General features: G+C 38.2%; 1 protein-coding gene across 1 annotated transcript; it reads left to right on the forward strand.

The window, feature by feature from the left end:
- Window positions 1-6,264: 6,264 nt before the first annotated feature.
- On the forward strand, window positions 6,265-8,519 carry LOC121951156 (fibronectin type III domain-containing protein 11-like). The gene is made up of 2 exons (XM_042497402.2): window positions 6,265-6,839; window positions 7,755-8,519. Exons 1-2 carry the CDS (start codon window positions 6,681-6,683, stop codon window positions 8,517-8,519), a joined length of 924 nt encoding a protein of 307 aa, XP_042353336.2. The 5' UTR covers window positions 6,265-6,680.
- Window positions 8,520-13,437: the final 4,918 nt, after the last annotated feature.

Genomic DNA, 13,437 nt, shown 5'->3' on the forward strand with positions numbered 1-13,437 from the left:
CACTGGTGGTCCGTCTTTGGTGGGCAGATGTGTAGAAGAGACTGAGGTTGACTTTGAGGGGAAATAAGCATCAATTACGACGTTAAACTGAAACAATTTCTGTGGTGGGCTTTTGATGCTTTCAATACACATTATTCCAAAGCAAATTAATCAGTTTAATTTATGTTATCCATTATATCAGTGCATGAACACAGAACCTGAATGGAACCATCTAGTCATGTTTAACCCTTTGAAACCTGAGCAAATTGATAACCTTCCAAAAACATGGGAAAAGGGCAAAAAGCAACTTTAGAAGACATGGCCCAAAAATTAACCCAAAAAAAGTAAAAAGTACAAAAATACCTAAAAAAATAGAAAGAAAAGAAAAGTTAAAGGAAAAAGGGAAACAACCTTAGAAAAGTGCTTCAATATATAAATGATTTTGTAAAATAATTTCAAATTATATAATTATGTTAATTAGAAATAACATTTTTTGGACACTCTCCTCTAAAAAAACCCTAATTTTTCAAAGCTACCAATTTATTGCAATTTGCAGAACAGTTAAAAGTTGCTCATTGTCCCATGTTTTCAAAAGAAAGCAAACCAGTTTGCTCAGCTTTTGAAAGTTTAAATGATGATAAAAGCGTCTGAACGCAGCACTAGAAAACTGATGTCAATCCAGTTTTCAGAGGGTTAACCTGTCAGGCTCAAGCCATCTCTCTCAACAGTGTTCTCTAAAGCTTGGATCTCACTAAGACATTCATATCCTTATCTAAGCGGATGAAAAGACAGCTTCCATATTCAGATTTGTTCTAATTTCATCTGACAGGAATAAAATGAAACCCTATACATGTAATGGGAGCTTTATCAGGATCATTGAAAAAAATAAATTAATAAAGCAACTTGAGTCTTTTTTAACAATTCTTACGATCGTATTTGAATGCAGCTACTTGACTAAAATAAAGTGAGATGTGGCAACAATGAAAAGTCAGACACTGAGATTTGTTACAAACAAACCTTTAGGTCAGCCAGTATTTATAGATCACAGCCAGTATTTATAGATCACAAGAATATCAGTTATACACTGTGAAAAAGGCTGAAAATATCATAAAATAGGCATGTAAGCGTAGACAATATAGGCATCGAGACTGTACTAGGTAGGGATCTATGGTGGGAGCGAGTCACACCAGATGCAAATACATCTTTATCGTGGTCGCCAGTGAAAGTCTGAACATTGTAGGCTTATTCTACATATGCCATTAAAACTCAATAAATGAATATTGCCTTAGTGTCTTTGCTAATTGTATTTCAAATAAAGATGAAGAGGGGATTGCTGGGTAATTGGTGTATGTTATTGTCCAATCGTACGTGTATTTGATCATGTGACAAGACTACAAGACTCCGGTTAGGTGAAGCCGAAAATCTCTCAACACTGAGGAGCTGAACACACCATGGCCAGGCCAGCCAGCAGTCATGCTAGTTTAACGCAGAAGAAAAGACAGGAGAGAGATGAACATGGGGAGAAGGTCAAAAGCTCCCTAAAATACTTTTTCTTTTTTTTCCTAAACAGTCCCTGGCTCAGGGACAGGCCCCTGGCAGCTGCCCTCAGTGTGTCAACAAACATGTAGCAGGTGAGCTAACGTTAGCAGCAAGCTAAATAACAGTGTTCTGTAACGTTTAGCCATTGTGTTAGATTTAAGTTTTTAGACAAGGCAGACATGTATTATGTAACCTAAGTTGTAGGCTGCTAATGAATAAATTTCTCTACAGGTGGATAGTTAGCCTATAAATTTTTATGGGAAGCTAACTAATAACCTAATAGATAACTGGCATATTTACATATTTTCGGTTGCAGGTTTAACCAGTCAGAGACATAAGCGTTAAAATAGTTACGTACAGGTGTGCTTTCAGGGGGATTTGGGGTATCTGTTGGGCCGCCTTGCTCCTGTTTCAAAGCTTGTTATTATGCAGCCTCAGTCAGAGCTAGCGGGAACCACGAAGGTGGTTATCAGCTTTCTGTCTTAGCTCTGGCTTTCTGCTTCAGACTGTGCGCGTTCACAGAAAACGAGTTAAACGAGGCGCTGAAAGTCTTTTGACACATAAGACCATCACGTGCTGCCGCCTACTTCCGACTTTGAAGAATATTAAAATGTATTGCAACCGATTTCTAATAGATCCATGATTACAACACAAAGCAAAAGTGTTGCCTCAATTAAGGCAAGCGCTGACAGAAAATGACGTATGGTAAATGCAGGTTAATATAGACGATCTTTGTAGGCGATATATCATTCCGTTATTCCTAACGGGTCAGCTGCTCATTCTGCAGCGCCGAAACTTTAAACTTGATGCAGCAGATTTAAACAAAATCAAAATCAAAAAACTTTATTTAGGTCTGACACTGTCCCTTAATGACAGAGGTAAAAATCACTTTAGTTTTTTGGCAAATTGAAGTAACATGGGTTTCACGGATAGAATAATATCTGTGATAAATACCAACGCAGTGTAAAAACAGACTTCAGCCAATCAGCACCAAGCATATCCTAGACAGAAGAAGTAATAATAACAGAATGATCCGATTTAATTTAATTATGTTGCATTTAATGTGAAATTAACATCATCAGAGTTAAAAGTAGAGTGACCTGTTACTTTATAATGCAGTCAGTGGTTTTAGAGCCACTGTGGATTAATTGAGCAGAAAACACCATAAACACATTCAATAGTTCAGTGAGAGCCATGACCATATGAATAAGGTGAAAGATATTCTGTCTCAGGTTTCCTGCATTACTGATAAACTCAAGGCTCCTGAGGGGGGGTTGAAATGCATATAGCGATATTGTAACTGTGTGGCTTAATTACGAGGCATTTTTGTAACATTAAGGCTGAACAAGTTGAATCAAGTGTATTTATCACGTGTTCAGCTCATATGCTGACGCTGATTAAGTCAAGTCAAGTGAATTTTATTTATACAGCCTATTATCACAAAACACAGTTTGCCTCAGAGGGCTTTACAGCATACAGCATCCCTCTGCACTTAGACCCTCACATCGTCTAAGGAAAAACTTCCCCAAAAAACCCTGTAACGGAGGAAAAAATGGGTAGTGAGTACTGAGTGACGCTCCTCAAAGAAGCTGTGAAAGATGCTTTTCAGCTGACATCAAGATGAAACTCAGAACATAACCTGCTCCTGACCAGATTAAGTTTGACACACAAGTTACCATGGTGATCCAGTCAGGTTAGAAGAGAGCCACCTTCTAAAGCCAGGGTACAGGAAACCCTGGCTTTAGACTCAGCAGACCTCGCTAAGGCACTAATCTCACTTCCTAGTACACCCCTCTGTTTCATTGTGTGTGTGACTTTGGTGGGTAAACTGTGGCTGGATCCCAAGTCCTTTAAATTGAATCCTTGCTTCCCTCACTTGCGTCTTTCCCTTGAGTCTAAGCCCCGCCCACTAAGGATGCATGGAGAGACGCAAGGAAACCCGCTTATGAGTGAAGTGAATCTAGCAGCCACAACATGTGGCTGATGGTTGGTGCTAACTCCAACTCTGGCTAAAAGGCTTTGATAATAATGAAAATCAATAGAGAATCATTGGGTATGCTCTGTCCGCTCTAGATTATAGAGCAGACATACAAAGTGAACTTCTGCCGTGTGTGTTAGACATACAGGAATTGAAAATATGTTTCTTTCCATGCCCACGATGCAAAGAAAAATTACAAAGAGAAAATAAAGAATAAAAATATAAACATAGAATTAAATAATAAGACATTAGAAGGAAATAAAGACATAATATATATACATACCTACGCTATGTACTGTATATATTCACATATGTGCAATGTGGTGCAATGTGGTGGGTACAAAAGGCAGGAGGATTGCATTGTACCAGTTAGTATATTATATACAAGCAGCAGACACAGAGTTCAAATTGAGTCTTAATTTATAATAATAAACAGGAAAAGGAAAATGTGCATGTGAAATAATATCAAAGTCTACATTAATATGCTCAATAAATACGCTTACATCCTTAATCAGTGGTTCCCATCCTTTATCCTTGCAGGACCCCTTTTCTATCACTGAGTAAACTGATGACCCCTGACTGAGGACATATTTTGCGGTTCTTTCATATTATATTTAATGCACAACAATTACATTACAGAACAACTGATAAATTATACAATTAACCCAAATAGTGAACAAATTAACTGTAGGAAGTTTGTGTAAAATTAGTTATTTGCATGAATTTTTGTTTTTGCTTCAGATGACCTTTTTTTAAAACCTTTTATATAATTCTCTGTCTGTGTTATGAACCTTTACATTTAAACAAATATTTTTTATAAGACACATTTAAAATGTGAAAGTCTTTTCAGCTTGTGTTAACCACAGACCTTATTTAAGGCTTCTAACCAAAAACCCATTAAAAGAAAAAAAAAAAAAAAAAAAGATTGACTTTAAGACGAAGGAGCCGGAGGTGCTGAAATGCTAACTGATAGTGAGAGTCATTTCTGGTGGCTCTTGATACCATGTTGTTTGGCAGTATAGTTTGTCTCAGTAGTAGGCTACTCCCTCGACTCTGACTGAACCTGATTGTGATGCAGGCTGCTGTCATTCTGTAGCCACGGGCGATAAACCTTATCCATGCAGATTAACAGTTTAAATATAAACAGGGATTGCCATTAAACTACCATAACAGGGAGCCAAAGTCAAACAAAGGATAGGAGGTAGGCTTAATTTTTGTTGTGTAAGTCAAAAACTGAGTGAGTATTGTCTAATTTATTGTTGTGTAACCATTATCTGGCATTAGCTTGTTAGCTAGTATCAGGCTAACCGTGTTATTCAATTGAGGAAATCATGTCTATTAACTAAAACATCAGTTAGACTGTTAAGTAATGTATTTTAGGCTAATTGAGTGTCTTGTTGTTAATTCTACTGATGTCTTTTACATGGCCTCAGTGAGTGACTGACAATTATAAAAACATTTCTGAGGTAACGTTAGCTAGCTTGTTGGTTCAAGTAAGCTGGCCTGGTTTAGTTAGCTTGGCTGTGGCTTTTTCTTGCAGAGATAACCAGACCAAATTAGTTGTCAAAAATATGGAAAATTATTTACCTTACCCTTTTGTCTTCATTAATGTGTTACTGCATGACTTGAACACATGCAAAACATTTTTATTTATTACATTTTAAATGACCATCTACAATAATAAGCTACAGACAACAGTGACATTGCGCTAACAACAAAAGTTACTTTGGGGTAGAAAACCAGCCACTGTTTTTTTTGTTTTATTGTTTTTTTTCATCTCAATTATTATTTTTATTGTGGTTTTTCAGGCAAATAATAACTCATACAACAGATACATAGAAACAGAATTTACATAAACAATAACACAACCGAGGCACAAAAACTAAACGGAACAAAACAAAAATTAAAAACACACACATCTCATATGAGTTTTAGCAGTAATGTTGAGTCATATTAAATTGTTTAAAATCTAGCGGTGCAGCATTGTCCTGCTGTGGATGGGGCCTTGGCAAAACATATTTTAGCTCCCTAAAAAAAATCAGTATCAGTTTCTATACACAGAAATGAAAGATTTGCTCTGTTTTACCTTATGTAATAGCTGATAGAGGCAGTGGTAGAGCAGCAACTTTGCTGTTGAGTGGAGTAAAATTATGTTTTTTTTCTCAGTGGAGTCTGGTGTTTTTGATACAACGGCTTCAAATCCCTGTCGAAAAAGGCTCTCTTATGACAAGGTAAAGTGGCGTAAATATTCTAATACATAACATATACTTAAACAGATATTGATTTTTTTGGCTTAAAACTAATCAGTTAAGGCAGAGTTTGCTCAGTGCTATTTGGATATATGCATGTGATGTGGTGGTTTTCTACCTGGAAGTTATTGTAAATCAACATTGCAATTCAGTCTATTCATAGGATTCATAGTGAATCCTATGATTTAAATGATGACATGGGATTTTGAATAATTGTTCATAAGCACACTCACAATACAAAAAAATATAGAAGTTCATATTGTTAATAATCAGTTAACATAAAACATGAACCTAAAATTTAATTTAAGATAATGTTGAATATTTCTCACAGAACAATGAGTCCTTTTTTAAAGAAATTTGTAGATGGATAATTGCCTTTTTATTTTGAATGTGATGGGTTTCCATTGGTATTAGGAAACTGTGGAAGGACAGGCTCAGTTTGTAGCGCCATAGTTGACAGATTTGGGTAGGTATGTTGTCAGATTATTGACTGGCTGGTAGGTTTAGGCATGACTTTGGACTTTGGAGTGGTCAAAGTAAGCAGCTGAAGTGCAGACACACCGATAATCTGTTATGATTTTATTGGTTGGCATTTTTTATTTCCCTTCTGTGGTCGACATTCATGACACAACAATCAAGGTTAAGGTCAAAGTTACATAGTGGACTTTGGATTTTGGTATGCATTGACATGAGATGAATCATACATTGTTTCCTTTATCTTAAAATCAGGATGTGTGATTAAATATAACAGGGCAGTAAAAACTTTATTTTTTATTTGATACTATGACAATGGTGCAAAGGTGGCCTTTCAGTTTCATTTTATGTAACTCATAACATGTTTTTGTAAACATTGTCTCAGACATTTCTGAAATACACACTGAATTGTTGCCTGTATGGTTGTGTATAGTCCACACACTGTTCATGAATGAATATATATGTATGTTACAGTTGCCATGGATGAAGTCATGCAGGCTGGTACAAACTCAGATGAGTGTGAATCCAAGGAGGTCAGTACGCAGATGGATTCTCTCACAGACCTCCGCAACCAAATCCTACAGCTGCTCCGCACCACCCTGAGTGACCACTCCTTTATGGTTAGTATAACACAATATAGAGCGGGTTACAAGTCATATACTTTTCTATTGTTATTTTTGTGTTATCATATATTATTGGTCTACATATTGTAAATTACATCTTGACCTTTAGTGGGCAAAGGCAAATGGATGGGCCATGGAAGGTGTAATTTTAAAATATGAAGCCATCTTTGATAGTTTAACATCATTTTCACTCAACTGTCCACATGCAGGCAAGGAGCACTTCTGGTCTCCCTCAGACCACAGGTGCTTATGGAAGGGAATACCTGGAGGGGGGGGGGGGGGGGTAAAAAAGATCCAGTTCCAGGCACTCAGGATGTTTTCAAAAACAAAAAAGGTATTTAATTCATGGGGCCAAAAACAAAAACTACACCAATGCATATCAGCTTGCATCTTCTTCATGGTGTAGTGACACACTGAGACACTGTCCACATGGTCTGCTTTAGATTACCAACACACTAAAATCCCACACTGTCTAAAATCCCATCATTTGTATATGATGCTAACTTGCAAACGGCAGCTACATTTGCCTCATTTTTGCCGAACGAATCCAACAACAGCCAAAAAACAAAACAGTCCACAAAATTTCAAAAACTTGTTCGAAATACTCTCAAACTTTACGCAGTTATTGCTCTCTATTGTCTGCTGCTGCTTCCGCCACACTTCTGCTACACTTTCCAAAGAACTTGATTTCCTGTCAACTGCAACTGTTGCGCATGCTGCTGGGGATATTCCTACTGCACATGTGCACGTGGACCTCTGCTATGTCTGCAGTCAGGTGCCTCTGGGTTTTTTCAGCATCTTCAAAGTCCTTCACTAGTGTAAGTAGTTTCTGAGGGATGTGATGTAGCCTGAGAGCTGGGGCACATAGCAGAGCACCTGTAGACTCATGACTTCATGTGATGTATTATCAAGGTGATTCAGAAGGAGCTGCAGGTCATGCAGAGGAGCTCATACTACTTGAAAATCGAATGTGATGATTTGCAGCCAAGTTTAGAAGAGGAGGAGCCCTTTTTGGATTTTTCTGACAGCTCAATGTGGCATTTCCTTGAGCAGCGGAGGCTGCAGCATGCCTGGAGCCAGGCTCACACCCATGTGAAAATCCTCATTTATTTTCTGGGAATGCTTTACAAAGAGATCTTCCGAGGCTGTCGTGAGCTGGAGGCCTTCATCGTTGAATATAACCAGGGTTTGGCGGACAGTGACACAGCAGCTTCCATCAAGCAGAAGCTCCAGCAAACCCACCAGTACGTGAACAAGTTTAAAAGGAAAGTGACTTGGAACATCGGCCCGCTGAACCTGCAGAAGAAGCTCTTCTACCACGTGGACAACATCCCCATACAGCTCAGTGCATCAGTGGTCGTCAAGATGCCGGTCATATTTAACAGGCTCAAGTCGTGCGTGACATCCACCGCTGTGCATCTCTTTTGGGACGTTGAAGGCGAGCAGTCTCAGGAGCTGGACCAACAGTTTGAGATCCACATAAAGAGCCTTCAGCCAACCAATGCTGAACAAGGCCAGTTGACTTCATGTAAATGCCAGTCATACGACACCAGTGTCAACGAACTGGTGCCTGACACGTACTACGAATTCTCCGTCCAGAGAGCCGATGCTGTAAACTTAGTGTATGGATGGTGGCTTGACACCATCACCCTGAAGACCTTGGACATTCCCAGTTAAGAGTGTGATTTCTCTTTTGGAACATGAAGAGAATGAAGAGAGCTCAGTATACTTACAAAGAGATCATAATTTTATCTGCTTTATTGCAAATAAAATAACTTGTTGGATTTCTTGAACTGAAGACTGTGTTCTGTACATGATACACTATAAAATGGTTGGTCAAATTGATGGCTCCTGGTGAACAAAAATCTAAATAAACACACAGTGGTACCCTAGAGCATAACATTTTGGACACAGCAAACTTCAACTAATTAAAACCCATCTTTAACCCTTTGAAACCTGGATCGTCATCACTTTTTTTTGTGCTGCATTCAAACGCCTTTCACAAGTACTTAAACCTTTGATCATCCCTGATACATTTGTTTTTTTACTTTTCAATATAAAACCAAAAAAAAAAAAAAAATTCAATATTCGTTTCCCAAACCAAATGATAAAAACAGAAAACAACTTGTTTTTCCTATTTCTGATTTTGTGTTCACATAGAAAAAATTAAGAAAAAAAATAACAGATAAGGAGGGTGGTCTAGTGTCCATGTATCATCCGTTCATTCATTATTCAATTCCTTCTGGAAAAACAAAATAACAAGTGAGAATTTCATTTATTTGTTTTTCTGTGTAAACCAAATATTGAAAAAAAGATGTTTCTTTTCTCATCATCTGCTTGAAGGGAAAAAAATCAACCAAACAAAAATTTACGTTGTTCTTTATTTTTATTTATTTATTTTCTTAATTCTGATGGTGCCATTCTGCTGCGGCTCTGAGCTTCGCACATGCGCCATCAGCAGAGTGACACTCAGAATTAAGGAAATGATGATGGAGAAGATTTCAAAAATATTTACAGTATTACCAGAGCAGAGGTCACCAACTTTGCGTATGCCTGGGTGTAACTTTTAGGTACAGTTTGGAGCAGCCGTAAGCTGTAAAGTGAATCAAATATCCATGGTAACGCATCTTGTGTATCTCAATAAATGGATCGTTGTGGATTTTTGAAGTGGGGCTGTATGAGATACTTATGTACAGTCAGTGTGTTACATAGGCTACAGTAGCTGGCGGTTGGCGTGCTCCTGGTTTGCAGAAACAGAGGGGGCATGCACCCCACAGGGGTTATTTTAAACGTGTTTTAGCAACTTTAAAAAAGGCCTACCTAAAAAAAAAAAAAAACTATCCGTCTAAGTGGATGCTATATTTAGAGTTTTTTCACCACTACCCCACCATCACACAGTCTTTTCCTTGGGCACTACATTTCTCATCTGCCACCGGTGTCGTGCTCTTACATGGATCAAACAGTCAAAGCATGTAAATACACATAACTTAATGTCCATGGTAAGAGCATAGGTATGTCTTTTTGAAACTTTAATGTTTTTTGAAACCCAATTTTCAGGTGTTTGCGATTTATAGTTTGATCAAGCATGACATTTACGCCTAAAATTTTGTTTACATTTTGAAAGTAGTCTATCATTCTTTACAGATGGGTCATGTAAAAATAAAGGTATTATCTGCTATTATCCTTATGAGCCTGCATAATATTACCTGCTCTTTGCACGAAATTATAATCACTCCAGTCCTTTTTACCTCCTTTTACCTTTTGAAATACCTTAGCCAGTACAACACATAAAAACCTGTCAAAAAGTGTTTGCAGCTCCTATCTTGTCACTAAAAGGTTGTTTCTGCCTCAAAATTTCATTCATAGTGACATATTTGACAGTCTACAGTTCACCCAGTCCTTTTTTACCTGTGTAAATACCTTCATTTATTTTCATTCGTTTATTTTATTTAAGATTTTGGAAAACACATTGAGGGTGAACCCTCAATCAAAAATACAAGGCTTTCCCAATATAAGAAATAAAAAACAAACAAACAAATCTAAAAACACAAACCAATCTAAAAACAATGACAGTCACAATCAGTGAGATCACAAATTAAACCTTTGAATTCCCTTTGTGTTATTAATGAGGACAGCTTAAAATTTGAGTATTACTCAAATACTTAATACTCAATTACTTGAGTATTAAGTAATACCTGAGTATTCCAAGTATGAGGGGCATAGCAGGAAAAGGCTGTTCTTCCTAGCTCAGTGCGAATTTTTGGCACTTGCAGTGTGAGCAACAACTGTGAACAGGTACAAACAATCCATGATAACATGGTTAAAAGACAGGAGGAGAACTTTTGCAGAAGAGCTTTATAAATAAACTAAAAAAAAAATTCAGGAGAAATTTTGGAGGGTGCCTGCCGCTGAGGTGCCACTAATGTATGTTAGGAGGTGTACACAGGGCCACAAGGGCCAAATAATGGCCATTAATTACTTACTGGCATCTCTTAGTCGCCACAAGGGCCAGTTAAGAGCTCCCTCCACCTGACGGGCCACAGGGGCCAATCAATGGCCCACTTGTGGCCACTCTTTCGGAAAGCCCACAAGTGGGCCATTGATTACCTACTGGCATCTTCATTTGGCCAGAAGGGCCAATTAAGGGCCCTCTTAACCTAAGGGGCCACAAGGGCCAATTAAGGGCCCCCTCCACACTCCATGATAGCATGGTTAAAAGACAGGAGGGGAGCTTTTGCAGAAGAGCTTTGTAAATAAATAAGAATAAATGCTGGTCCGTCCTCACAGAGAGAGCAGGGGGGGCAGTTTTTTGATAAAGAGGATAGTGGTGTGTCCGATAGGTATCACCAGTGATGAATCTTAAGGCTGAATGATAAACTGCATTTCATGGTTGGAGAGTGGAACTGGATGCATGCCCATAAATAACATCACCAAACTCCAAAATGGAGAGGAAAACAACTTCAACAATTCTTTTTCTGGTGTATGATGGAAAGCAGGATTTGTTCCTAAAAAGAGAGCCTAATTTCACCCTCAACTTTGACTGAAGTATGTCAACGTGTAAGTAAGTTTCTCATCAATTAAAATGATCTATTTATAATGTTGCACATTTTCGATTATGAAATTGTAAGCAGAACAGATTTCAATGTGTCCAATGTCAGTATTTCTTGTATTTGTGAACAGGATGCATTTTGTTTTTGTACAGTTTAGAGCCAGTTTAAGATCAGGAGATGTTTTTGAAGGAGGTTAGGGTGGCCTGAATCTGCACAGGAGTAAAGGACAGTATCATCTGCATAAAAATGGAAATCACAATTGTACAATGGAGAGAGGCAATATTGTTTATGTAAGTGGTGAAAAGGACCGGCCCAAGGACAGAACCCTGATGGACACCCTTTGTAATAGGAAGAAAAGAGGATTGGTAATGACCTATCTTGACGCACTGCAATTTGTGAACCACAGATAGCTGATATGGTCAAAACCTAAAGAAGAGAGCGTTTGTAACAGTAGAGTGTGGTCAACTGTGTCAAATGCATTCTTGAAATCAATGAATAGAGCTGCACAGTGTTTTTTGTTATCTAGAGCAGAAACTATATTTTTGATTACTAGAGCAGTCGCAGAAACCAGACTGAAATGGGGCTAATATGGAGTCAGTGGATAAAAATAATTTCAACTGTTTGTTAACCAGGGACTCAAGTATTTTTGCTACACAAGATAGCTTTGATATTGGACAGTAATTGTTCAAATCGGATTTACTTCCACCCTTATGCAAAAGGAAGAGAATAAGCAGTTTTCCAGGCTACGGGAATGATACCTGAAGTAATGGTTAAATTGAAGATATAAGTTATATATTCAGAAATTAAATGTGCTGATGATTTCAGAGCAAATGGATCCAGTTTGTCATCACTTGTTGATTTCCGTACATCAGTACTGTGTAAAAAATTAGCTGCCTTTAAACTGGAGTTTTGGGATAAAGTAAAGCAGGGTTCCCCAATTAATTTTCCCCAAGGGCCAAAGTATGTGAAATATTCCAAGCTAAGGGCCAGGTCCAGTTTTTTTTCCCACTTTGCTAAGAAAATTTCATTTATACAGATAAATCGTGTTGCTGCCGCTATCGTTATTATTGTTGTTATTTAATTACAATATTAATACAATGTGGATGTAACAGTTTTTATCATCATTTTATCATCATGTTTTTTTTATCATTATTTAAAACCTCTCCAACCATGTCTATTGCACACTTTTTGATTAACTCGGCATCAACAAATGGTTTTTTAGCTTTTGCTAAATTCCATGTCACTTGCAGGGATGCAGCTGTGGCGTTCTCCTGTGCAGAGGCTGATTTTACCATGGTTGAAACGGAGTGCTTGTATGAGGCCATCATGTTCGCAATTTTTTGTTTGCGTTGGTCTGAATTGGCTGGATAGTTGGAGGTAAAACTTGCAGAATGCATCGTGTTGAAGTGTCACTTTTCGCTTTTTACTACAGGCCATATTGTTATTTTTGTCATATCTCAGTACGTGGGACTTACTTTTGGCAGGCTGCTTGCTGCTGAATGACAGATGCGCATGACACGTGCAGTTTGTTATTGTTGAATACCCGCTCTCTGTGTAATGAAAGTGTACGGTGTGCGGTGAGGTCAAAATAACAGAGCAGCTGTAGCTTTGTACGCGAGCCTGAGCATGTGTGTTTGTTTGTGTGTGTGCGTGTGTGCGCGGGCGCGAACCTCGCCGAAAGGTGAGTTGTGTGCATACTGCATTAATGCCAGTCGGTCGGTGCATGTCGGGTCAGATGTTTGGCTCTCGTGGGCCGGATGTGGCCCGCGGGCCGCCTATTGGGGAACCCTGAAGTAAAGGATTGGCTTGCTACAGTGATGTTATTTAAGAAGGACAAATTTTCTCCCTACAGCAGCTTGGGTTAAGATTGCCAAATAACAGAGAGGATGTGGCAAAATGGTTGTTAAATGCAGCAGAGATCTTATGGCTGTCAGTTATCTGAGAAGGACCAGTAAAAACATAGGTGGGTAGGGAATTGAAAATGACTTAAAGCTAGCTAAAGATCTGGGATTTTAAGAGTGTCAGTGATTGGGCTGGCATCGAGG

Source organism: Plectropomus leopardus, chromosome 2, assembly GCF_026936395.1.
Source record: "Plectropomus leopardus strain MGB_pleo_1.0 chromosome 2, ASM2693639v1, whole genome shotgun sequence".
Classification (NCBI taxonomy): domain Eukaryota; kingdom Metazoa; phylum Chordata; class Actinopteri; order Perciformes; family Serranidae; genus Plectropomus; species Plectropomus leopardus.

What these genes read in the sequence shown, in the direction of transcription:
- LOC121951156 (XM_042497402.2), top strand. Translation starts at nt 6,681, where the DNA reads ATGTATGTTACAGTTGCCATGGATGAAGTCATGCAGGCTGGTACAAAC. An exon ending in TGAGTGACCACTCCTTTATG is followed by an intron (nt 6,840 to 7,754) that starts GTTAGTATAACA and finishes TGTATTATCAAG; the next exon opens with GTGATTCAGAAGGAGCTGCA.